The following is a 23,497-nucleotide window of genomic DNA, read 5'->3' as shown; positions in this document are numbered from 1 at the left end:
AAAATATTCATTATCAATTTTTAAATTGCCACAAAAGTATGAAAAAATAAACTACTTTTATTTTTCAATTTTCTCTTACGTTTTTTATTTTTTGTTTTTAAATCTATTTTTAAAGAATAACAACTTTTACAGTGATATAACATAACAAAGAAAAAAAATAGTGTGTAAAATTTAAGTTAAGTTATGATTTAAAAATTATTTGACGAGTTCCTTTTATTTTTTCAAATCAATAAAATATTCAACAAGTCAGGTTTGTTCATAGACCGGTGAATCAGACTGGATCAAATTATAAGCATTTTTAAGTATTATAAGGAATATTAACAGTCGCTAAGCCCACTTAACTAATTCAAAGAAGCCGTCTTTAAATACATTTGGAGGTTTCCATAATCTCGTAAAAAAAAAAAAAATCCAAAGGAAATAGTTCAAAACGTGTTCTAACCAATGGGAACAGGCATTATGCAGTGGTATCTGTTGACTTTCACAATTTCTGATCACAGGCTATTTAATTTATTTATCAACGATTAGCGCCGTTTAATTTGATAAAATTGACACTATCTTTTTTAACTCTAGCTGGTGGGTCACCTATGTATTTGAGCAGAATTTGATGTGCCATTCTACCTTTTGGCCTTTTGAAAATTGGCTTCGGCGGTGATGAAGAAGGCTGTGGACAACTTCTCAACATTTTGATAAAAACATATTTCGCACATGCTGTGCTTTTCTCATTTTTGACCATTACTATGACGTTCAGTTAAAAGTGAAACTAAGCAAGTGTTTCTAGATTTTCTTCATTGATTAAGGTAGATACCTTAGACCAAAACCAAAGACCATTAAGTAGTCAAAAACCATTTGAAGCTTATGCGATCAATGAATAACAATAATTAGGTAATTAGTATATGTTAGAAGCTTTAGCAAATTTAACAAAATCAACAATTAGAGATTTTACGTTAATTAGAGATGAGATGAGATGAGATGAGATGGATTTTGAGTTTATAATTTTTTTTCTATTTAATAGATATATCTTTTTCGTTAAAAATATGAACCCATGATAAATAGTATTAAAATTTATTTAACTTTTTATTGATGTAAATAAGTCTCTTTAATTTATTAGTAAAAGAGCTAGTAGAACAAGGACGTGGCATAAGAGAAGTGATGAGTCCATGATTTATAAATAAAGGTATTTCTCAATCATCTTATACAAATATATTTTGAATTCAAAATATGAATATGTGGCAAGAAAAGTAAGCAAAATTATGAAAATCAAATAAACTTGTAAAATGCTGACCAAGGCCCTATTAATAGACCTGGGTGTGAGCCCACTATCTTCTTTCGTAGCCCATTGGGCTACACCAACCTGACGTCATTGGTTGGCCGACCCAAGAAATGATCCTTTACCAGATTCTAAAACCCCAAGCTCCTTTTCTTTTTAATGACAACCTATTTGCAGAGCGATTACCAAAGTGAGTGGCATATTTAGGAGTAGCCTGCTCTTGCTGTATGGCTCAATAATGTTACCAAAGGATTGCTTAAAGCCCAGCCCAAACCTATATGTAGTTAACACCAGCTTCCCATGCAACCCCAGCAATCAATGTAAGGTAGGGTTTTTCCTTCTTCTGATTTGGGAATCTCTAGGGTTTATCTCTGGAAAACCTCTATCCATGGCTACCCCAAGCCATAAAGGAAACCCCACAAATTCAACCAAGAGAAAGAAAAACCACAAAAATCCTGAAGCCAATTTCCTCTATGAGCTCAATTCTTGCTCTAAATCCAAAGACCTCGAAGCCGCAATTTCTCTTTACGAGTCAGCTATTTCCAACAAAACTCGCCTCAACCAGCACCATTTCAACACCCTCCTTTACCTTTGCTCCACTATTTCCACCGACCCAGAGTCCAAAAGCCTCGCTTTAACGTATGGGTTTCGAGTTTTTGACCATATGATAACCTTAAATATCCACCCTAATGAAGCTTCCATTACTGCCATTGCCCGTTTAGCGGCGGCGAAAGGTGATGGCGATTACGCTTTTGAAATGATTAAAAAGTTGGGTGATTATCGGGTTTTGCCGCGGCTTCGTACTTATGAGCCTGCATTGTTTTGTTTTTGCCAGAAGTTGGAAGCTGAGAAGGCTTATGAAGTTGAGGCGGATATAAATAAGATGGGATTGAGCTTGGAGGAGCCTCAGATTGCTGCTTTATTGAAATTAAGTGCGGAGACAGGGAGAGGGGAGGGAGTTTATGAGTATTTGCAGAAGTTGAGAAGGGGTGTAAGGTGGGTTAGTGAGGAGACGGGAAAGGTTTTGGAGGATTGGTTTTCTAGGGAAGGAAGTGAGGTTGGTTTTGAGGGAGCGACATATGAGGTGAGTTTTGTGAAAGAGGCGGTTTTGAGGAATGGTGGGGGTTGGCATGGTTTGGGGTGGATTGGGAAAGGGAAGTGGGTGGTGAGGAAAGGGAAGGTGGAGCCGAATGGGCGGTGTTGTTGTTGTGGAGAGCGGTTGGGTTGTGTTGATATTGATGATGTGGAGACTGAGAAGTTTGCGCAGTCAGTTGCAGGGTTGGCTATGGAGAGGGAAGTTAAGGCTAACTTTAGGGAGTTTCAGGTGAGGAAGATTTTTTGCAAATTGCTTTATTTGGTTTGGACTGGCTTCATCGAGTGTAGTAATGATTTGATTAAATTATGCAATGTTCTGTTTTGGTTTATTTTTATTTTTTGTATTTTTATTATGTATGTTATGGTTGATTGAATGTATTGAATGAAAGGCATCTCAGAAACAGTTGCAAGTTTAGACATTTGTTGTCCCTGTTGCAAAAAGTTTGAATTTTGATTAATTTGCTTTACATTTTTTTGCTCAGTCTATTTTCTTTACTTATGTGTCTATTGATATAACTTTTGTAGTTCTGGTGTTTGTAATTATTATGATTTGTAGGATTATTAATTACTTGTGATGCTGTTGTTTGTACTTATTGATTGAATGTATTGAGTGAAAGATATCTCAGAAAGAGGGTTGCAAGTTTAGACCTTTGTTGCCCCTGTTGCAAAGAAGTTGGATATTTTGATTAATTTGCTTGTTACAATTTAATTGTGTTTCTATTGATATAACTTTTGTGATTCTGGTGTTTGTACTTATTATGACTTGTAGGATTATGAATAACTTGTGATGCATTTGTTTGGATACATGGATTTTGGGTTCAAGAATGTCCACAATCCATACCCATTCTCTCTATTTCCAGGCTGGTGGAGTTGAAAGAAACCTACCTTTGCATCCCTTATGGTGATTTAATGTTTTAGGCTTTTTGGTGAGTTAGGACCAATATGATGTGAGATGACTAAAATTTCTTTAGACAATAAAAATTTATATAGATTAGCATCAGCTCTTAGGAAAACCTTGCAGGAACTATTGTTTCCTTTACTTTCTCTTAATTTGTTAGAAAGGTCTCTTGCAGTGGCAATTTTCCTGCATGCTGTGATCGGTTGCTTTCGCTATTATCTAATGTAGAGAAAAAACAAGAAAAGGTTACAATCAGAACAGTAGTGGACCTATAACTTATCTTCACTTAAAGAATTATAAAATGTCAAAACATCATGATATTGACATGGTAAAATGATATCTTGATATCACGATATTCCATTTCTTAATGTTTTTCTTTTCCCTTTACTTGATTCATTTATATCATTCATAAAGGAGTGGTTGGAACAAAATGCTGATTATGAAGCCATAGTAGATGGAGCAAATATTGGGCTCTACCAACAAAATTTTGCAGAGGGTGGATTCAGTATTCTTCAGGTTTTATATCCAACAATTGGCTTGTTTCCTTTGCTCTTCTATTGCTCTGTCTCTTCTGTCTCCCTTTTACTATTACTAATGGTTGTTTGTTCTATAAAAATTGCAATCGAGCAGCTTGATGCTGTCATAAAAGAAATGTATGGTAGAAGTGGGAATAAATGGCCACTCATCATCCTGCATAATAAACGTGTACGAGCTCTCCTGGAAAATCCTTCCTACAGAAAGCTGGTTGAAGAATGGATGAATAATGGTTTTCTTTATACAACACCTCATGGTTCCAATGATGACTGGTAAGAATAACGAGAACAACTCAAATTTGATACTTTATTTCTTTGATTTTGTTGTAATGTTTAAGCCGATTCAATATGGTATCTAGCTTCAGTCAGCACATCTTTCTTGCACTACAAAATCTAGCATTGGAGCGAATATATTAGCTTCACCAGGAGTTAGTCTTCATGCATAAATTCATGAAGGATTTTCCTGTTTCTCAATTGCTAATTGCTGTTAATTTGAGCATGACGAAAAATTCTGCTAAAATACAGGTATTGGCTCTATGCTGCTGTAAAACTTAGATGTCTGCTTGTGACAAATGATGAAATGCGGGATCACATTTTTGAACTCTTAGGAAGCAGCTTCTTTCTCAAGTGGAAAGAAAGGCACCAGGTTCATGCTGCCCGAAAATCTAAGTGACTTGTAACATCATTGTTCTTTCTTTAGTGTGCTGTCATATTAATTGTTGTTAACCTTTCCTGTTCTGATAGATGTGGTAAAAATTGGATTTGGCAAGATTTAACATCATGATTTTTACATTATTATTTTATTTCTCTACATCATGTATTGCATCAGAAAGCCACTTTATCACATGATAGTATCATGTGTAACACACTGAATCTTGCAACTTCGCTACTAGGTTCAGCTAGTCTATGGCACAGTATAAAACATGATAATTTTCTTATTAAGTATTGTTTCACCTATGTTCTGCTTAGCTGGAACAATGGCCAAATTCTGTCTTGGAACGTGGATTGTAATGCATGACTTCGTAAAATTAACTTCTGTTGTATTTGCAGGTTCGATATACTTTTCCCAAAGGAATTCTGAAACTTCAGATGCCACCGTCATATTCTGTTGTCATTCAGGTATCTGTTTTTTGCTGTTGTAGTTTCATTTGGTGGCATGTTCTACTTGACTGTTATGATTTAGCCATTGTCTGACAACTTGTTTATAAACTCTTATATTTTTCGTTGGAATATAAAGATATGTATCTGTGTTTCAGGAATCAGAAAAAGGATCATGGCATGTCCCCATTGTATGTGACGGCAATGAGGAGTCTGCTAGAACTTGGCTCTGCATTACCAGGCCAGGTGCTTGTGAAGATCTAGGTAAAACTGCTTCCAATATAGAAACTTGTGAAAATGGTAATGGTCCCTGCTGCAAGTCAGAGATGTCGAACACAGGTGATTTTGAGATACTCCCAAGTGACAATAGAAATCAAGCTAGTCAGGATTTCTTTCAAATGTCCTATGCTGAAACCCCATCTATTACGGGTAAAAGGAAAGAGAGATCCCCATAATTCACACGGTTAGTGCTATTTATAAATGGCAAGCTGAAGCTGCCTGTTTCAAGCCCATAGTCGTTTTGCACCTGCATTGTTTTCAGCCAATCGGAATAATCTAATTTTGGCTCCAATTTTCTATACGGAGCTAGGACATCCATCCCTTGTAACACCAGTGTTGTAGCGTACACCAGTTACGTTGTATTTCTCTGAGTTATTTCGAGGAAGAAGGTCAAAAAGAATAATTAAGATCGATTTTGCAGTCTTACGTGCCATCTTATAAAGGAAATTTCATATCACTAGGCCCTACGATATAGATGCTTTCCTTCTTCATTTACTAAGATCAACTTCGATCGGGATAGGTTTTGCTTAGTTTGTGTCAATGTATACTTGATATGTTATAGCATTTGAAACTATCTAATATTGTTTCATCATAATTCATAGATAAATTAAATAAATAGTAATAACAGTATTCCTTAGTACATTACAAACATAATCAGAATTTGCCACTGACTTGTACACAAACAACATAAACAGACATGCAAATTACTTTTAGCTCTATTAATCATGAGTATACAGCAACTAGCCATGTACCTATTGGGCCAACCCAGACCAGCGGCACTCATGTTGAACAGGCCCATATTAGTAACTCGTCCACTAGACCAGTTAAAACCGGCGATGCAACTATTAGATGGACTCAGCCCAGCAGTGTACAACCTTTTGAACCAATGCATGCTGGGCCTCTGCCCCTTGGGTTGTCTACATCTCAAGATCAGACACACTTGGATCTAGTGCCAGAATTTATTAGGCTGCCATCACCAGCCTTAGAGTCTTCTCCTTCACCTATCAGCACTGAGCAGTTCGGTCCTCCCACAATTGAGCCTCTTGCTGTGACTTCTAAACGCATAAGACAAGTGTCCAATAATCTCTTTGGTTCCTCTATTTCGCACTCTTCCCATCCTTCGGTCAACTCGACAGTATATCTTCTTTCTCACAATATTTCTTATTTCAAATTTTCTAAGACTTACACTACCTTCTCAGCGACCATCTCTTCAGTCGATGAGCCTAGGAGGGATGCCATGGCCAAGGAGATCTCCACTTTGGAAGCCAATCATACTTGGATACTTGTGCTATTACCGCTTGGAAAATGTGCTATTGATTCCAAATGAATATTCAAAGTCAAATTCAACCCAAATGGCATTGTAAAGAGACATAAAGTGTGACTTGTGGCTAAAGGATACACCCAAATTGAGGGAGTAGATTTTCATGAAACGTTTGCTCTATTTGCCAAATTAGTTACGGTATGGTGCCTTCTTATTGTTGCTTCAGTGGGCAATTGGGAACTCCATCAGTTTGATGTCAACAATGCCTTTTTGCATGGCGATCTTGAAGAGGAAATCTGCATGAAGATTCCTCAAGGTTTTTCCAAACAGAGGGAGCATCGCGTTTGTTGTCTTCAGAAATCTCTTTTTGGGTTCCATCAAGCTTCCCGTAACTAGTATCAAAAGTTTACCCAATCTTTACTTGCAGCGGGTTTTATTCAATCTCCATCTGAACAGTCATTATTTACATTTACCTATTTAGGATCTTTTATTGCTATACTTATTTATGTTGATGACGTGATTGTCATCGGGACTGATTCAGCTAAATTTCTTGGTTAAAACAATATTTGGATACCAATTTTCATATTAAAGATCTTGACAAACTCAAATATTTTCTAAGAATTGATGTGGTACGTTCTTATTGTTGGCATTGCATTAAGTCAATGAAAATATGTTCTTGACATTTTAACAGGGTGTGGTCTCATAGGTTGCAAATCGTTTCCTTCACCCATGGATTAACAACATAAACTTGATCTTGATTCAGGACAATTTTGTGATGATCCCGGATAATTTAGCCGTCTCATTGGTAAATTACTTTATCTCATGATCACACGTCTAGATATTAGTTAACGTAGTGCACATCTTGAGTCAATTTATTGACAAGCCAAGACAACGACACTTTGATGCCCCCATATAAATTCTTCGATATCTCAAAAATGCGTCCGGACAAGACATTTTACTTCCCTCCAACAGTTCTTTGTCCTTGTGGGCTTATTGTGATGCAGATTGTGTTGGGTGTCTCATGAGTTGTAGATCCACCATTGGCTATATAGTGTTTTTGGAGTCTTCACCCATTTCTTGGCGTCAAAGAAATAGTCTATAGTTTCTCATTCCACAGCTAAGGCAGAGTCCAGGGCAATGGCGACCACTGCAAATGAGATTGTTTGGATTTTTGGACTACTCTTTGGTTTGGGAGTATCACATCCAAATCCAGTTTCCTTATTTTGTGACAATCAAGCAGCCTTGCAAATAGTAGCTAATCTAGTTTTTCATGAGTGCATCAAGCATATTAAAATATATTGTTATTTCATTCGACAACATATTCAGTTCAAAATTTTATTACCTTGATTGATTTCATCTCAATATCAACTAGTAGACATATTCACCAAGGCTCTTGGTTGAGAGCGGTTTCAAGCTTTGTTGGACAAGTTGGACATTTCCAATCTTAATGCTCCAACTTGAAGGAGAGTAAAGGAGAATTGAAAGAAGAATTATTTTAGGGATCTCTTATTTGCATATAATTGATTCTTGTATAGATGATAGATTATTCTCCTAAAATACTTTTCTTTCACATAACTTATTTACAGGGTTGACTAGCCGAATTTTAAGATCTTGATTGCTTGTAATTAGTATTCACTAATATACACACCGTGAATACAATTCACATTTTCATAGGTAGTTGTTTTTTTTTTTTGGATTTGTGGGCAGTGGGTATTTTTTGAAATTTCTTTTTTGAAAATTTTTTTGAATCTTGCTGCCTTTCTCCTGTTGTGAATTTTTGCATGGGAAGTTTATAATGGGAAATGAATTTTATAGGAGAAAAATTTAGAATATAGAAATTTGGCTTTAGGAGGGTTGCTGCATATGTCAGCACTGATTTTGGGTGTACGAGAAAGAGATTGAGCTTGCTGAATTTTGGGGTTGTGGAGGTGCGGCCAACTTTGAAGTTAGGGAATTTTGATAAATTTGGACTAGTGGTGACAGGGATAAAATGGAGCTGAAAATGGGGTGGCAACATGGGGAAAAGAGAATGGTTGGTTGCCATGGCTGTCCAGCTTTCTCTCTTTTCTTCTTCTTCTTCCTGTCATAATATTTTTTTATATTTCATGAACTTGAATTCATTTTGAGCTGCCAAAGTTTATATGATTCAAAATTTTATTGCACTAAATTTTAAATTCATGTAAAAATAAGCTCAAACAATTTCAGTTTAAATAAGCTCAAAGATATATCTAATCCAAAATTAAAATTTAAAATCAAATTAATTTTATTTAATTCAAATAATTATTTTCATCATAAACTTTAAATTATTTCGAACAATATATGTTGTCTAGAACGTCTTTTAACATCTGATTACATGCCTCGTCAGGCCAGGAATGTGAATCTTCATAAAATATTCTTCCCATTCAATAAACCTTGGATCAAAGTTAAATACTTCTAAATCCATTCCGCTCTCTTTGGCAACCATTCGCAGCCTTTCTAAATTTATGTCATCAAAGCTGTTGAGAGAAAAAAAAAAAAAAAGTAAGAGCTCAAAAGGTTATGGTTAAAGACTATAACTTGCTAAATCCATATAACAAAATAGTAATAGATACTTACATGCCCTTGAAGAACACATAAGGCCTGTAAAGTTCTGCTAATCTCATCACTGATTTGATTTTATGATCATTGATATTATAAACATTCGTAAAATATCGAGGGCAAAGTTTGCTCAGCAAATACAATCCCTTCAAAGTAAAAATAAGATAAGAGTAAGGTAATAGAGAAAGGAAAGAGGTAAATAAACAATTTGAGACCATTTAGTTTGAGGTTGGAAAATATTATTACGGTAATGGGATTTGTGAGTATTTTTTCTTTCTTTTTCCCTCCCTCTTCTCTCCCTTCTTTCTCTCTCCTCATTCTCGAAAAGAAGTTTTTAATTATCACACACCAAAACGGCCCGTTTAATTATTTTATGATGACAAACCTTTAATGGCAGCGAATAACGAATCTTCATGTACAGCCTGAATCTGCTCATGGTGCTCAAAATTAATAGTTTGGGAGTTTTAATTGGCTTTCCATTTCTATCAATCAATGGATTCTTGGTGAAATAATGGTGGGAAAAATTATGAACATTCAAGGAATTCATAGGATTTCTCAACGACGAACCAACATGGTAAATAGCATCATCACAAGATTGATTTGCATGAGCCATCATCATGGTAACGATCATGGCATTTATAACCATGTCTGCTGGTATCTGCAAGGTTTTAAATAAAAACTCAAGATTATGACCAAAGGAAAAATAAAATTTCATGAATATATTTATATACAATTTTTACAAAAAAAGAATTGGTTTAACCTATATTATAATTTCGTTTAACTCAAATTAACTCACCAAATCAACCGTCACCTTAGGATTCCCAAGAAAACAGGTTATTTTCCCTTTACCCAGACCAACAATTACGCTGTCAATAGTTCTGCAGCAAGAAGAAGCCAATTAAAGAACTTTTAAATAACGATGACATCTACGTACTTTTTATTTTCGATGTAGTTACCTCAGGCCTTCAATCCAACCCGGAAAAGGTTCTTTGAAAGTACTGGTAACAATGGTAGGGCGCACGATGACAAGAGGCAAATCACCTTTGAAGTTCCCTACAAGCATCTCTCCCATTGCCTTTGTAAATACATATGTGTTTGGCCATCCAAAAAGTCTTGCCCTATAATAAAAATAAATTTCATTTCATTTTCTATTTAAAGTCATATTCTTTCAGTAAAGAAAAAAAATTCAATTAAGACAATAAAATATATCTATATATGCTGCAAGCATGTTCAAGGTTATATTTTCACAGACCTTTCAGCGCCCAAATCTTTCATGACAAGAGTAATTTCCTTTTCTGAAGCTCGCTGCGCCTGGAGTTGTTTCAGTTCTTCCTCTGCCACTTTCATCTCAACATTAATGTCTAAGCCAGACACACCATTAAGTGTTTTTCCCATGCTGAATGAGCTTTCTAGTATGAGCCCTGACTTTTCTCCAGCCACATAAGCTGTAAATTAAAACAAGATATATAATTTTACCAATCATTAAGTTGAAAATTATTAGTTTATCACTAGCTAATCACAAAAAAACGACTATTAATTTCATGAATGCATCCATAGATATATAATTAAATAAAATAAATGTATTAAGTGGAAATCAAAGGAAGAGGGAAATTATTGTCTTCAGTAACCTGTGGATACATGGACAAACACCTTTAGTTTGGCACATTTCTTGGCGAAATCTAAAACATGTTTAGCTCCCAGTACGTTGAGGCCAAGCGCCACATCATATCTGCATTAAGAGAAAATTTATCATCAAAAGAAACAGATTAATCAGTATTAATTTCCATAAAATCTACTAAAAAAATTTGATTTATAATATATATACATATAGACCTTTCATCAAAATTGGTTGTTGCAGCTGAGTTGACCACAACATCTACTTCCCTCCGCAACTCTTTTTCCAATTTGGAGTTTTTCAAACCCAAATCCTCGTGAGAGATATCCCCAGGCACAACAGCAATTTTTTCTGATATGAAGGAATTAAAATTGTTGCCCCATTTTTCCTTCAAGACTTTAAACAATTCCTTCCCTATGATCTGCAAACAAAAGTATAATAATCCCAAAATTAGGCATAATAATAACTTCAATTTTTCTGGATGAATTATAAGAAATTAACTCAGCTAAAAGAAGCAAAAAAGTTTAATTGCACCAAAAAACGAATTTCGGCTGCAGTGAGTAAAGTCATATACATATATTTGTATAGTTACAAACCTCATTATGGAAGCGTTGTGTAGCAGATTTAGAGTCTTCTGCTCTTAAAAGAAGATAAAGCTTCTTCACATTTGGTTGAACCCTCAGTATTTTCTCCACAAAAACTGCAATATTTCACAGAAACAATCACATCATCAAAGCTTGATTAATTTTACGAAGAGAAGGACAGGGAACAAGAGGTTATTTTTCTTACTCTTTGCCAAAAACCCAGTAGCACCAATGACAAAAATGGACTTGTTGTCAAGAAACTGGAGGACACTTCCCGATTCCATTGGTATTACACTTCGGTTGCCACTTTCCAGGTTATTGCACTTACCTTTTATTGATACATATATTCATATTCAGGTTGCCCCATTTATATTGCTTTACACTACTATAAAATAGTAGCACATGCAAATCATCTGTTTAATTTCCTTTGCACAAAAAATCTCTTCGATCAAGTTCATTTAAAATAATAGATTTGGTATCCAGATCGAGTGTGGCTTTGCCTATCCCGATCAAGTTCCTTTCCAACCTATATATCTCTCCAAAATATTTTTTTAATATTATATGGCTCTGGTAGGGGAAAATCAGGTCTTGCAGGTTGTGGAGAGATTTTAAGAAATTCATTGGGCTCTATATATGGTTGAGAATTTTTTTTTTGGTTCTCTCGGAATACAAGGATTGAATTTTGCTGCGTTAATGGCTATTTAAATTGCTCTCTAAGTTTTCTGTCCATCATCTTGGGTCGAAACAAAGTCTCATATTCTTCTTTGACTATATATACATGTATGGTAAAATCCTGCCTTTATAATTGAATAATTAGTAAAATGTTCAATCAATGCATTTGGTTCAAATTTCCTTATCCAAAATCAAATAAAAGAAAAAGAAAAGATTGAATCTGTTTGAGTCTTCAATTTTACGTAAAATTTGAAACACAAAAAAAAAAAACAAACAATTTACATAATTCGGGTAGATATAAACTGCCTGTCCCAAGGCATAAATAACGTACACGGACTGATCTCCACACGATCTTAGTTGACGTACAAATCAAAGCAGCGTAGAGATATCATCTCCAATTCTTTTAATTGATTGTACTTTCCTAAACAGGAAAAATCTTTATACAACTCCTCAATCTAATAGAGAAAGAAGCATTCACGTGGCTAATGCGCTGGCAAAGATTGGTGGGAGGTAATGGCTTTTATGGAAGGAAGGTTATGCTGACGCCCTCTTTTTGTATAGGCAACTTGACTATCTTTGCCTTGAAAGAAATGTACAGGGTTTTATGAAATGAAATCACATGCCTTTAAAAAAAAAAAAGAAAGTTGTTGAAACATTAATTAGATTGGTGAGGTACTACTCAATTTCTTCTTTTCTTACAGCATGCATGCTTTCGCGTTTAAAGTTGTTGAAACATTAATTAGATTGGTGAGGTACTACTCAATTTCTTCTTTTCTTACAACATGCATGCTTTCGCGTTTAAACTTTGTGTTGAGGGTTTGGTTTTGGTGTAATAACATATTTGAGGAGGTTTTGATGTTTGCGGGCTTGCATTTATTTCTTTGTCACCCTATGCATGATGTTATTTTTTTTTTTTGAAAAGCAAATGGAGATTTCATTGATAAGAATGGGAAGAGAGCTTCCCCTTTTACAGTATCCACGACGGGCTTCCAAAAACAAAGGACAAAAAGAATATTGGTTAGTATGCCCATGCCCAGCAGGGTATACTTTCCCAATACACCCATTCACAGCCATGGATCAAAAAACTAAAAACCAGAACCTATCAGAATTCACACAAAATATACAAGATATTCCTACTCAAACCAGTACCAGGGAGGCTAGAAATATGATTCAGGAACCAGAACAAATGAGATACTTTAAGCCATTAGACCAACCATCATAAAGCTTCCTCTTCTGAGGCCACAAATCCTCACTGCAATGGAAAGGAAAGTCAGCCTCATCCAGGCCCCACCTCATCGTCAGTAGCACATCTCACCCCCAGAAACGTCCATTAATTCTGCTCATCATCATAAGCAATTCGCCAACTGTAGATACTTAAAAAAAAAAAAAATAATAATTTAAATTATAATAAAATAAACTAAAATATAAAATAATATAAAAAAAAAAGGATGGCTGGGTGTACCCCAACCACCACACATGATGGGGTTCTGGCCACCAACTCCCTGGTGCCAAAACCCCATCGTCAGGTTGTCCAAATTTTTGGATAACTCGGCTTTTTAAGGACTACCTGCAAGATTTAAAAGGGGGATCACAACAAAAAATCGAAGATAAAAAAAATTCATCAGCAGAAGCTACCTAGCCACACAAAAAATAATAATAAAAAATCAAAAAAAGGGGGAGAGCCAAAAAATCCAATCAGGGTTTCAACGGGGGATTCGGTCTGGTTTGAGTGAGAGAGATCGGTGAGCTGTGAAGGGAGGGTAGATCTTTGGGGTGCCGGTCATCGGCAGGGGAAAGCCTAAACCCGTTTGGGTCACCACCGACCGAGGCAGGGGGTGCCAGATCCGTCGATCGGAAGGGAAGAGGGCTTCGAGAGAAAGAGATAGGAGCATCTGGGCTGCCGGTCGGAGGGAAGCAAAAGGGGTAGTACGTCGGCGTCGGAGGGAAGAGGAAAGGGTTTCTAGAGAGAAGGCAGAGAGTGGCCGATTAGAGAGAGAAAATGAAGTTTGAAAATGAATAAAAAAAGCTAAAAAGAGATTTTTATACCCAGAGGAAGGAGAGCAAAACGGTGTCGTTTCAGTGGGGTAGCAGAAGTTGGAAGGTCCAGGCCAAACGGCGTCGTTTTGAGCGATTCCACAGGCACCAAACGGTGCGTTTTGAGTTCTGCCTTGTGGGCTTCAAAAGGCAGACCGGGTGTAGTGGACTTGGGCTCTTGCTGGCCACCGAGTTGGGCTAATCCAAGCCCAGAAAGGTAATCCATCTTCCTTGATTTGGGCTTGTCATTTTGGGCTTATCCANGGTACCGTTCGTGGAACGGGCGCCACGGAGGTGCTAACCCTTCTCCGTGCGTAACCGCACTCCCGATCCCATCTCTAAAAACGTGGATCAGTTTTTCGTTCTTTCGACGGACCTAAAATTAATTTAGGACTTCGTCGATTAAGAATCGGTTAATAGGTGACCAATCACACCTAGATAAAAAAAAGATTGGTGGCGACTCCTAAACGATTTTAATTTTTGTCTGCGTCTGGCAGTCGGGTTCTTGGACCCGCACGTTACAACACCAATAGCCCACAAACAATGGAGATAAAAGTTTCAAACGTTAAGTGCTATAGACCATAAGCAATCATAAGAGAATCACCCATAGTTAAGGATACAGGCAGATAGATGCACAAAACAAGAACGTAAAATTTTTAACCTTCACCGGCGAGAAGCACAGGGAGACCCCTACCTAGAAGGCGAACCAAAAGTTACCGGGGTTGGTATATTTTGACAAGGTCAATTTCTCTGCCCACTCCCTCCTTAGCAAGGAGATCAGCTTCCTTATTTCCTTCCCTCAACGTATGTCTTATCCTCTAGTCATTCACTCTTTTTTTAAGAATTTCAATGTGCAGCATCCATTTTCTCAACTTCCAAGGTGTTTTGGGGGGTTCATTAATCCACCTAATAGCATTTGGGGAATCACTCTCAATCAGCAGTGAGTAATTGTTAGCCCATATTGAATTTAAGTACAAGATAAAGGCTTCCCTAATGCCCAAATATTCTGCCGTGTTTGAGTCACCCCAACCAACAGCTTTGGAAAACTTGATAGGGACCTCTCCATTTTCATTCCTAAGAAGGCCACCAATTCCCGCTTCGCTCGGGCATCCATTGGCAGCACCATCGACATTGAACTTTACCGTACCTACTCTCGATCTCTCCCATGTTGTAGGGGATCTTGTATTCTCTTCCCTTTGTTGATTAAAGCCCACTGCAGGGCACCTGAACATGTCAGTAATTGAATTAGCATTGTTGTTCCATTTGGCTTTGACCCACATTGCCACTCTTAATTTGATGAGCTCCCATATGAGTTCTTTATCCCATGCTTTATTGTGAAAAACCACCTCGTTTCTACCGATCCATACAGTCCAAGTGATGGCAAAGATTGCAGTATTCCAGATTTTGTCATAGTTAGGCGTCAGCTTGATGTTGTTCCATATGACCATCAACTCTTTGAAACTTGCCGGCATGACCCAAGCAACACCCCATTCATTACACTAATCATACCATAGACTTGTCACTTTTATACACCCAACAAATAAGTGATCCACCGTTTCCATTGACTCATTACACAATAGGCACAGGCCATCAGCATTGTTGATAATTCCTCTCTTCACTAACTTACCTTTGACTGCTGCTTTTCTGTGTAAGAGTTGCCAGACCAATACTTCCGTTTTGTACGAAGCTATACCCCCTAAAACCCATTTCGTGTAATTTCTCTTTGGACCCCATTCATTTGACAGTAAGATTTGACTGAGAAAGTACCATTCATTGTTTTCTTCCATACAAGTTCATCCCTTATGTCATTACAAAGAAAAAACTCACTGATTGTCTTGATGAAAGAATTGTACTGCTCTTGTTCCCATCCGAAAATGTTTCTCCTAAGCTTCACATTCCATTCCTAATTCCCGTTTTCCCATTGTCTGAACTCTTTGACAACTCCACATTTGTTTTTTGCCAAGGAGTAAATTCTTGGATACATTTCCTTGAGACAACCATTTTCGGTCCATTGGTCCACCCAGAACCGGATATTTTCTCCATCACCAAGCGCCAAGCCAAAAAAAGGTTATACTTGCATGAAAAACGAGTTAGAGGGGGTAAGGGGTTTTATGATATTTCTCCACACTGAAGATACTCTCTTTCCTATCAGCACCTGAGGAAGTAGACACTTTGTGTTCTCTTCATTTTTTTCACTCACCACATTCCTCCATAGGCTCTCTCTTTCTCTTTCGTACCTCCATATCCACTTGGTTAGCAAAGCTCTATTTTTTGTCTGTAGGTCTATGATTCCAAGCCCCCCTTCTTTAGTCGACTTACAAACTTTATCCCACCCTACGTAATGAATCCTTTTTTTGTTTTCGTTTCCACCCCAAAGGAATCTATGCTGAATTTTTTCAATCTCATGACTCACTCCTATAGGCATGGGAAAGATGGACATGTGATAGGTGGGTAAATTGGACAGCACTGACCTCATGAGAGTGATCCTTCCTCCCATGGATAGCAACTTTGATTGCCATCCACTAATCGATTATGCACTTTTTGGATGACCGGCCTCCATACCTGCAGTGATCTGTGATTAGCACCTAGAGGTAACCCCAAATAGGTTACAGGTAATGATTCTTTTCTGCATCCGATCAGTTTAGCCCACTCCTCCATACTCCCTAGCTCCATATCGATTCCCATAAGGCTGCTTTTGGTGAAGTTGATCTTTAGGCCAGATATTGACTGGAAAACTTTAAGAACCCTTTTGATGTTGCTTAGCTGCACCGGGTCTGGATAACAGAAAATCATTGTATCGTCTGCAAATTGGAGATGGGAGACCGTAAGTCCATTCCTCCCGACCAAAATGCCATTAAGGAGACCTTTCCTTTCAGCTTCTTTCATCAAACAGCTAAAACTTTCCGTAACCAAATTAAAAAGAAACGGGGATAGCGGACAACCTTGGCGGAGGCCTCGTCGAGTACGAAAATTCTTTGTGGGAGATCCGTTCACAAGAACTGCCATATGGACTGTGGAAATGCACTCGCCTATGAATGATGTTATGGTGCCTTCTTCAGTTTCAGCTTCAATCAAAGAAGTTGTTCAATCACGATTTGTGCAATCTTCAGTTTAATTTGCACAATTAATGAGCTTTATATCAGCATGACTTCTTTTAATTTTGTTATTTTCTAAATTTTTGCTGTGCTTTGTTTTGCTACTTTCCCTTTGCCACTTGTCCGGTATTTTACAGGTAATTTTCCATGCTTTCTTTGGATGAATAAAAAACTAACATTGATCTAAAAAAAATGTTATGTTGATCTTGTATGTTTGAGTTTCTAAATAAATTCTCTTTACTTTTCAAAAGTATTTATCTCTAAAGAACTAATCTCTTTTTTAATTGTTAATCATTCCTTCGTTGAAAATTTGTGTGTTTTTTTTTTGTAAGGGAACACTAAGGATGATAATTAACCTACTTGGCAATACTCAAATGCAAAAATAATTAATGTAAAATTTTTTGCAAAAGGAAAAAAACATAGAAAGAAAGAAAAAACCACTAAGACTCCATCTTCGATTAATATTTTTACTTTTTTTTTTTGCAAAAAAATGAATAAAGAGTTAGTATTTTACTAGGCTTTTTAGATGTTAGCTAGTTAGATAATTTCTACTTAGTTAGACTTACATTTATGTTTCTCTCTAGTACAAAAAGCTCTATATTTGTCCTTACTGTAATGAGAATTTTTCCTTGACATTCTCATATTTCTCTCATTCTTTCTTGATATTCGTCAACAATCAAGGTATATCCCCAAAATAATTTAATCAAGGTATGATGTCTCCAAAATTTTTAATATACGGATATAAATATAATTTAAAAGAACAATTATAGAGAAAGCATTTAAAGAGAATAAGGAGATTTTATTTAAATGTGTATTTACAAATGAAATGAAGGGCCTAGGCTAATAACATTTTATTTAGATAGAATTTACAAGATGAAAATAATACTAAGGGATTAGATAGATAGATTAAATTTTAACTTTAATCCAATTTAATTTACATCCAAATTTAGAAATACATAAAATAAATGGATATTCACAAAAATATTCATAGCACTCTCTTTGAATATCCATTGTATTAAGAATATGCCTCGTTAAAACCTTACTAGAAAAAAACTTTATAGAAAAAAATTCAAGGGAAGGAAAAAGAGTACATAATTCTTTTCAAGAATGTGATTTTGAAATATTATCTTATTAAAAACCTTATAAAAAAAAACTTAGTGAAAAAAACCTTTATGAAGGAAAAGAGTTATTTTACTCTCTTGATGACTGTATTATTGAGATCTTTAAAATGAATCATTTCGATCTTTTGTATTAACTTTTTAAATGTTGCAGTTGGAAGGGCTTTAGTGAGCAAATCTGCTAGACTGTCACTTGAACAAATTTGTTGAGCACTAAAATAACCCTTTTCTTAGAGATTATGAATGAAAAAGAATTTTAACGAAATGTGTTTTGTTCTATCATCTTTAATGTATCCTTCCTTTAACTTTAACTGTGTTATACAAGCAATATTATCCTCATATAATATTGTTAGAATTTTCTTATCAGTTGACAAGACACATATTTCTCAAATATTTTGAGTTACAGATTTTAACTAGACACATTTATGACTTGCCTCATGAATTATCAAAATTTGTCTAGGATCAATTCTTGTGTAGTTTAGATAAATATTTTGCATCTGTATAACTAATTAAGTTTAATTTTTCATACATTTGAGTAAAATAAACTCATGTCCATTGTTCTTTTGAAATATCGAGATATATGTTTAATTTCATTTCAATGTCTTTGATATAGAACTAGACAAGCATTTCTAAACCATATGCTCATAACAATTCAACCGCTCTGCATCAATTAAGAATCTGTCGAATATGCAAAGCGTTGTCTCCTCCCTTTCGACTATACCACGTAAAATTACCACCTAACATAGGAAGATTAACCAAAGCCACCTCCTGAATGAAATTATTAAAAACACTTGCAAAACGAGAGACATCACGCTTCCCCACCTTTTCCTCCTCATATCAAACAATGTTAAAATCACCAGCCACACACCAGCAAATATTACGACAATTAATTTTATGAGTTAAAGCAAAGTTCACTCATTCTCGTCATTAAAAGCATATATATTCAAGAAACCACATTTTTTGGTTTGCCCTTCAATAGTACCAGTTATAAGAATAAAATGTGTATCCAAGACCTTCTCTTTCCCAACAAAAAGTTCATCACACCAAATCAACATTAAACCCCCGGATTGATCTCTGATTGCACACTGACTCCCTTAATCCGATCTCTGAGCCATATGAATATGTACAAATTCTGAGTACATTTTTTAAATTTTGTTTCCTGTAAAAGTATAATGTGAGGATTCTCAGATTTAATTAACCTTCTAAGAGCTTTTTTCTTTTCCCCCATGCGCATCCCTCTAACATTCCATGTAATAGCTTTCATCAAAAATAAAATCCACACTCCAATCCAACGAACCATTAATTCAAAGCTTTTTGTTCCTTTTCCTCCAAAGCTGCCACTTCTTTCAAAACATCCTCCTAAGCATTAATAAATTCAATACCAAGACTTTCTTTGACGGACCATACAGCCTCTGCATCCTTTTGTATGCCATCACCTACTACGTTATTGACTTCCTCCATTTGAGAATTTTGGACCCTATCTACCATTCTAGAATTAATTTTTTTAAAAAAAATGAATTTTATTGAATCAAAAGCAAGATGCCATAACAAGTCTAGCACCCAAACTGGTAGAAGAGTCCTCTTGGTTACCCTGTACGATTTACAAAAGAAGCTGCTCAGTAAAACCTTTGACAGCAAAGACGAAACAAGAAAGCCCCTGTCCACAGAGTGACAACGGCCAACAAAGGATCCTAGTACTTACAAAACAACCTGAACTTGACAACTAGAAATCGCAATTAGTTAGAGAGCAATCAGCTTCATATCATCACACATGACCCAATCCAACCTAAATCTCAAAACAGCAAGGAGAGGTAGACAGAGTTGCAACCCTTCCCGAGCCTTCAGAAGATCCACAGAGCAGAGAGAGTGCGTCCTGCACTTCCAACAACCGAGCACCACACAAAGCCAAACCTCAACCCAAAAACGCAAAGCAAACAGCAGAACGAAAACCACCTTGACCTTGACAGAGAAACGAACAGAAGAAAAAGAAAGTTTTCCATCAGCTCATCTTGAACGCTGTACTTAAGAATCATCCATCAAACTCCAAAGTGCAACCGCAGCCTTGTCAACCAAACCCCATCACAAAACCTATGATCACCTTTCCTTTACCCACCCTCCAAGTTCGACAAGTAGAGGATCAGAGACGACAGAGACACTTCCTTGCCAAAACCCCCCACTGAGACCACAAAAGCCCCCTAGTCCCACAATCCTTCAGTCCTTGACTCAAACCAACCTCAAGAAGCAAAAGAAGATAACAGCAATCACATTCAACCTTGCCCCATGCATCCACCTCCCCTTCCCCCTAATGAAAAGAACCCAACACAAAAACATGAAGGATCAAGACACAATAAAAAACAACATGGTTGATCGCCCAATAACAAAGAGATTATCAGTACACTACAAGGAGAGCAAGCAAATATTGCCTCCTAAGAGGGCAAAACTCCCTAGTGGCGAATTTTTTTTTCTTTTTCTCTTTTATTTTTTCCTCTAGAGCATCCTTAAAAGTATGATGAACAGGAGGCTTATGATTTCTCTGATCAGGATGTGACTCGCGCTTTGTTCTACCCGCCTCAAAAGCCTTTCTAGCCACTATCCTTCTGCCAGAGATTATCATACAATCACCATGTCGGATTGCCAAGGACTGTTCTCTTTCATAACGGAATCGAACAAAAGCATAAGTTAAATTATTATTTCGAATACCACGAGGAATGAAAACATTCACTATCACACCAAATTGGTCGAACACTGATTTGATACTAACCCAAGATAAACCTTTCACCAGATTATAAATGAAAATCTTATGGAAAGTTCTCCACCTTATCAGCTCAAATTGACCAAGAATCCTTGTGCCCTGAAACCCTGATTGCTTGTTATCTATAACTGCTCCACTTCCTCCATGCTTAACTGCAAAAAACCTCTCAACTATCGTATCATATTATACGGAATATAATTACTATTATATATATATTTTTAATATAGATATATTTACTTTCTATTTTGTAATTTATAAAAATTATAATTTATAAAATTATTAGTTATAATATATATATATTTTATGTAAACTTATAATAATATATATACTTAAAATTAGACTGTAAGATTAAAATAGTTGTGCAACTTATTTTTTTAAATTTTATCTAATTAAGGACAAACCTATAGAGTTAATTAAATTAATTCATGAAAGTATGATTATTGATCAACTTGTAATGTCTTTTAATATATATACGTTATATAGTGTGTTAAATAAGGAATATATTTACTATTATATATATACTTTTAACATAAACATATTTACCAGAGTTTGTGAACTTATTAGATAACTTATAAAATTATTAATTATAAATATATATACCTTTATTTATATAAACTTATAAGATATGTACCTAAAGAGAGGTTGTGAGATTAGAATATAATTATTGTTTGTTTGCTTTTATATATTTAATCATTAGTGAATTATATGGAATATGAATGTGAATAGTGACATATAATTTAATTGTATATGGATACGGGTTCAGGTAATTGGGTACCTATGAAAAATTAAATAAATTTTTTTAACATAATCTGATTTTTAAATAGATTTGAGTAATTATCAGATTAAGATAGTAAATTTTAAAATATCTGAGCAGTTATAGGATTCAGGTACTCTAAAACTTAATAGAGTTTGAATTTGGGTATCTCAAAATTAGCGAGTACTTTACTTATTGACATCACTAAAAAGAAGAAAAACATAATTTTTATTGCTAGGATTCAAGCTTAAACGGCGTTGTTTTGTTAGGAAACTAAGAAGGCTCAAATGGCGCCATTTCTTGGTGCAAGCAAGGCCTCCTCTTCATTGTGCCAGACGCTGCATTTTGGGCCTGGAAAGCTTGAGAAACGGGTTGATCTAAGCCCACGTTAAAGAAGAAGCAACGATGCCATGGGCTATTCTGAGCCTAAGCTAGGCATGGACCTTGGACTTTTTAGTTTGAGTTGTATCATGTTTTGTGGGTTGGACCTTAATCGGGCTATGCTGTTTGTAGTATGATGTTGGGTCATTTGCTTTAGAGTTTAGTTTGTATTAAGCCTTTACATTCAATATGCATTAGCTTTTTAGTGTGATTAATATTTCTTTTTTAAAAATATATATGTATGAGAATAATATATATACATATGCATATGCATGACAAAAATAAAAAATTAAAATAAAATTCTAGTAGTCTAAAAGGTGAAAATGTAGAATGAATGATTACAAAAATAAAATATTATACAAGATGGATGCTTAGATTATATTGATGATAGAATTTTTATCTGGAATGCAAAAAGTCGTAATCTTGGATTAATTTTCTTAAGAGATTCGATTAAAACTCCACGACAATGATGAGAGGGTTTTAGTTTTAAGCTTCAAATTTATTAATCCAAGAAATATCTTAAATTAGTAAATAAAAATATATAGAAAATGGTTAGCTTAGAGTAGAGACATAAAATATTCATATCTTAAAAAGATAATAATAAAATATAAAATATTTATGTTCTAAGAAATAATAAGGTATACAATAGTACAAAAATATATTATTTGGTTTATGTCAAAAATAGAATTTTTACCTAGGATGCAAGAAGTCTCAATTCCGGGTTTTCTTAAGTGAGAGACATAACTAAAGCTCCACCGATATGATGGGCGGGCTTTAGTTTCTAAGTCTCAAAATTTCTTAATTCAAATAATATTTTAAACTAGTTAATAAAAATAGGGAATATTGTTGACTTACAATAGAAATATAAAATATTCAAGCTTTAAAATATATATAATATTTATGTTTTTGAAAATAAAATATATAATAATATAAAACATATTATTTGGATTATACAGAAGATGGAATTTTTACTGAGGAGGTGAAAAGTCGCAATCTTGGGTTAATTTACTTAGGTGAGGGATTCGATTGAAACTCCATCAGTATGATGAGAAGGTATTTATCTTAAGTTCTAATATTTTAATTCAATAAAATGTTTTTTTTAAACATTAATAAAAGGATATTAATAAAATGAAAAAATTTTAATAATAACAATACCAAATATATGGTATAAAAGACATAAATTTAGAAATTTATTACACATCACCAGCACGTTATTTATCTATCATTGCATCTATTTAGATCTATTCTGTACCCAAGTTGAGGCTCCAATTATGAGACTTTTCGAGAAGCTTGCAAAAGGCAAGTTCACTTGAAAAATTTCCTAGATGAAAGAGTATCTTCGAATATCACCAGTATAATAGGAGAGCTCGAAAAATGTTCTTAATAAAAAGTTTTTACTTATACTAGGGTTTGCATTACATGAAAATGTTTTTATCCGTAAATGATTACCCTGATGATAAGATTTTCTTGATAAGCTTGTGAAG

At 35.2% G+C, this 23,497-nt stretch overlaps 2 protein-coding genes across 2 annotated transcripts; one reads left to right on the top strand and one right to left on the bottom strand.

Moving 5' to 3' along the window:
• LOC18590353 (proteinaceous RNase P 2) lies at nt 1,569-5,627 on the top strand. The gene is made up of 6 exons (XM_007015806.2): nt 1,569-2,591; nt 3,675-3,776; nt 3,891-4,066; nt 4,319-4,439; nt 4,844-4,912; nt 5,050-5,627. The coding sequence occupies exons 1-6, from the start codon at nt 1,656-1,658 to the stop codon at nt 5,344-5,346; spliced, it is 1,701 nt and encodes a 566-aa protein (XP_007015868.2). The 5' UTR covers nt 1,569-1,655; the 3' UTR covers nt 5,347-5,627.
• LOC18590350 (alcohol-forming fatty acyl-CoA reductase) lies at nt 8,764-11,621 on the bottom strand. The gene is made up of 10 exons (XM_018127040.1): nt 11,413-11,621; nt 11,220-11,323; nt 10,842-11,044; nt 10,637-10,737; nt 10,261-10,453; nt 9,965-10,126; nt 9,805-9,886; nt 9,394-9,666; nt 9,027-9,154; nt 8,764-8,926 (listed from the first exon to the last, which is right to left on the bottom strand). The coding sequence occupies exons 1-10, from the start codon at nt 11,489-11,491 to the stop codon at nt 8,770-8,772; spliced, it is 1,482 nt and encodes a 493-aa protein (XP_017982529.1). The 5' UTR covers nt 11,492-11,621; the 3' UTR covers nt 8,764-8,769.

The sequence above is a fragment of the Theobroma cacao genome, chromosome 9 (genome assembly GCF_000208745.1).
Source record: "Theobroma cacao cultivar B97-61/B2 chromosome 9, Criollo_cocoa_genome_V2, whole genome shotgun sequence".
Lineage (NCBI taxonomy): Eukaryota > Viridiplantae > Streptophyta > Magnoliopsida > Malvales > Malvaceae > Theobroma > Theobroma cacao.
The sequence above is the reverse complement of the archived record's forward strand: the minus strand, read 5'-3'. Positions and strand labels throughout refer to the sequence as shown.

Bases quoted from the DNA above. Each gene is read 5' to 3' on its own strand.
- LOC18590353 (XM_007015806.2), top strand. From the start codon at position 1,656: ATGGCTACCCCAAGCCATAAAGGAAACCCCACAAATTCAACCAAGAGA. The intron at 4,067-4,318 runs GTAAGAATAACG...GCTAAAATACAG, and splicing joins CATGGTTCCAATGATGACTG to GTATTGGCTCTATGCTGCTG. The intron at 4,913-5,049 runs GTATCTGTTTTT...TCTGTGTTTCAG, and splicing joins CATATTCTGTTGTCATTCAG to GAATCAGAAAAAGGATCATG.
- LOC18590350 (XM_018127040.1), bottom strand. From the start codon at position 11,491: ATGGAATCGGGAAGTGTCCTCCAGTTTCTTGACAACAAGTCCATTTTT. The intron at 11,324-11,412 runs GTAAGAAAAATA...GAAATATTGCAG, and splicing joins TACTGGGTTTTTGGCAAAGA to TTTTTGTGGAGAAAATACTG. The intron at 10,738-10,841 runs GTCTATATGTAT...CTCTTAATGCAG, and splicing joins ACAACCAATTTTGATGAAAG to ATATGATGTGGCGCTTGGCC.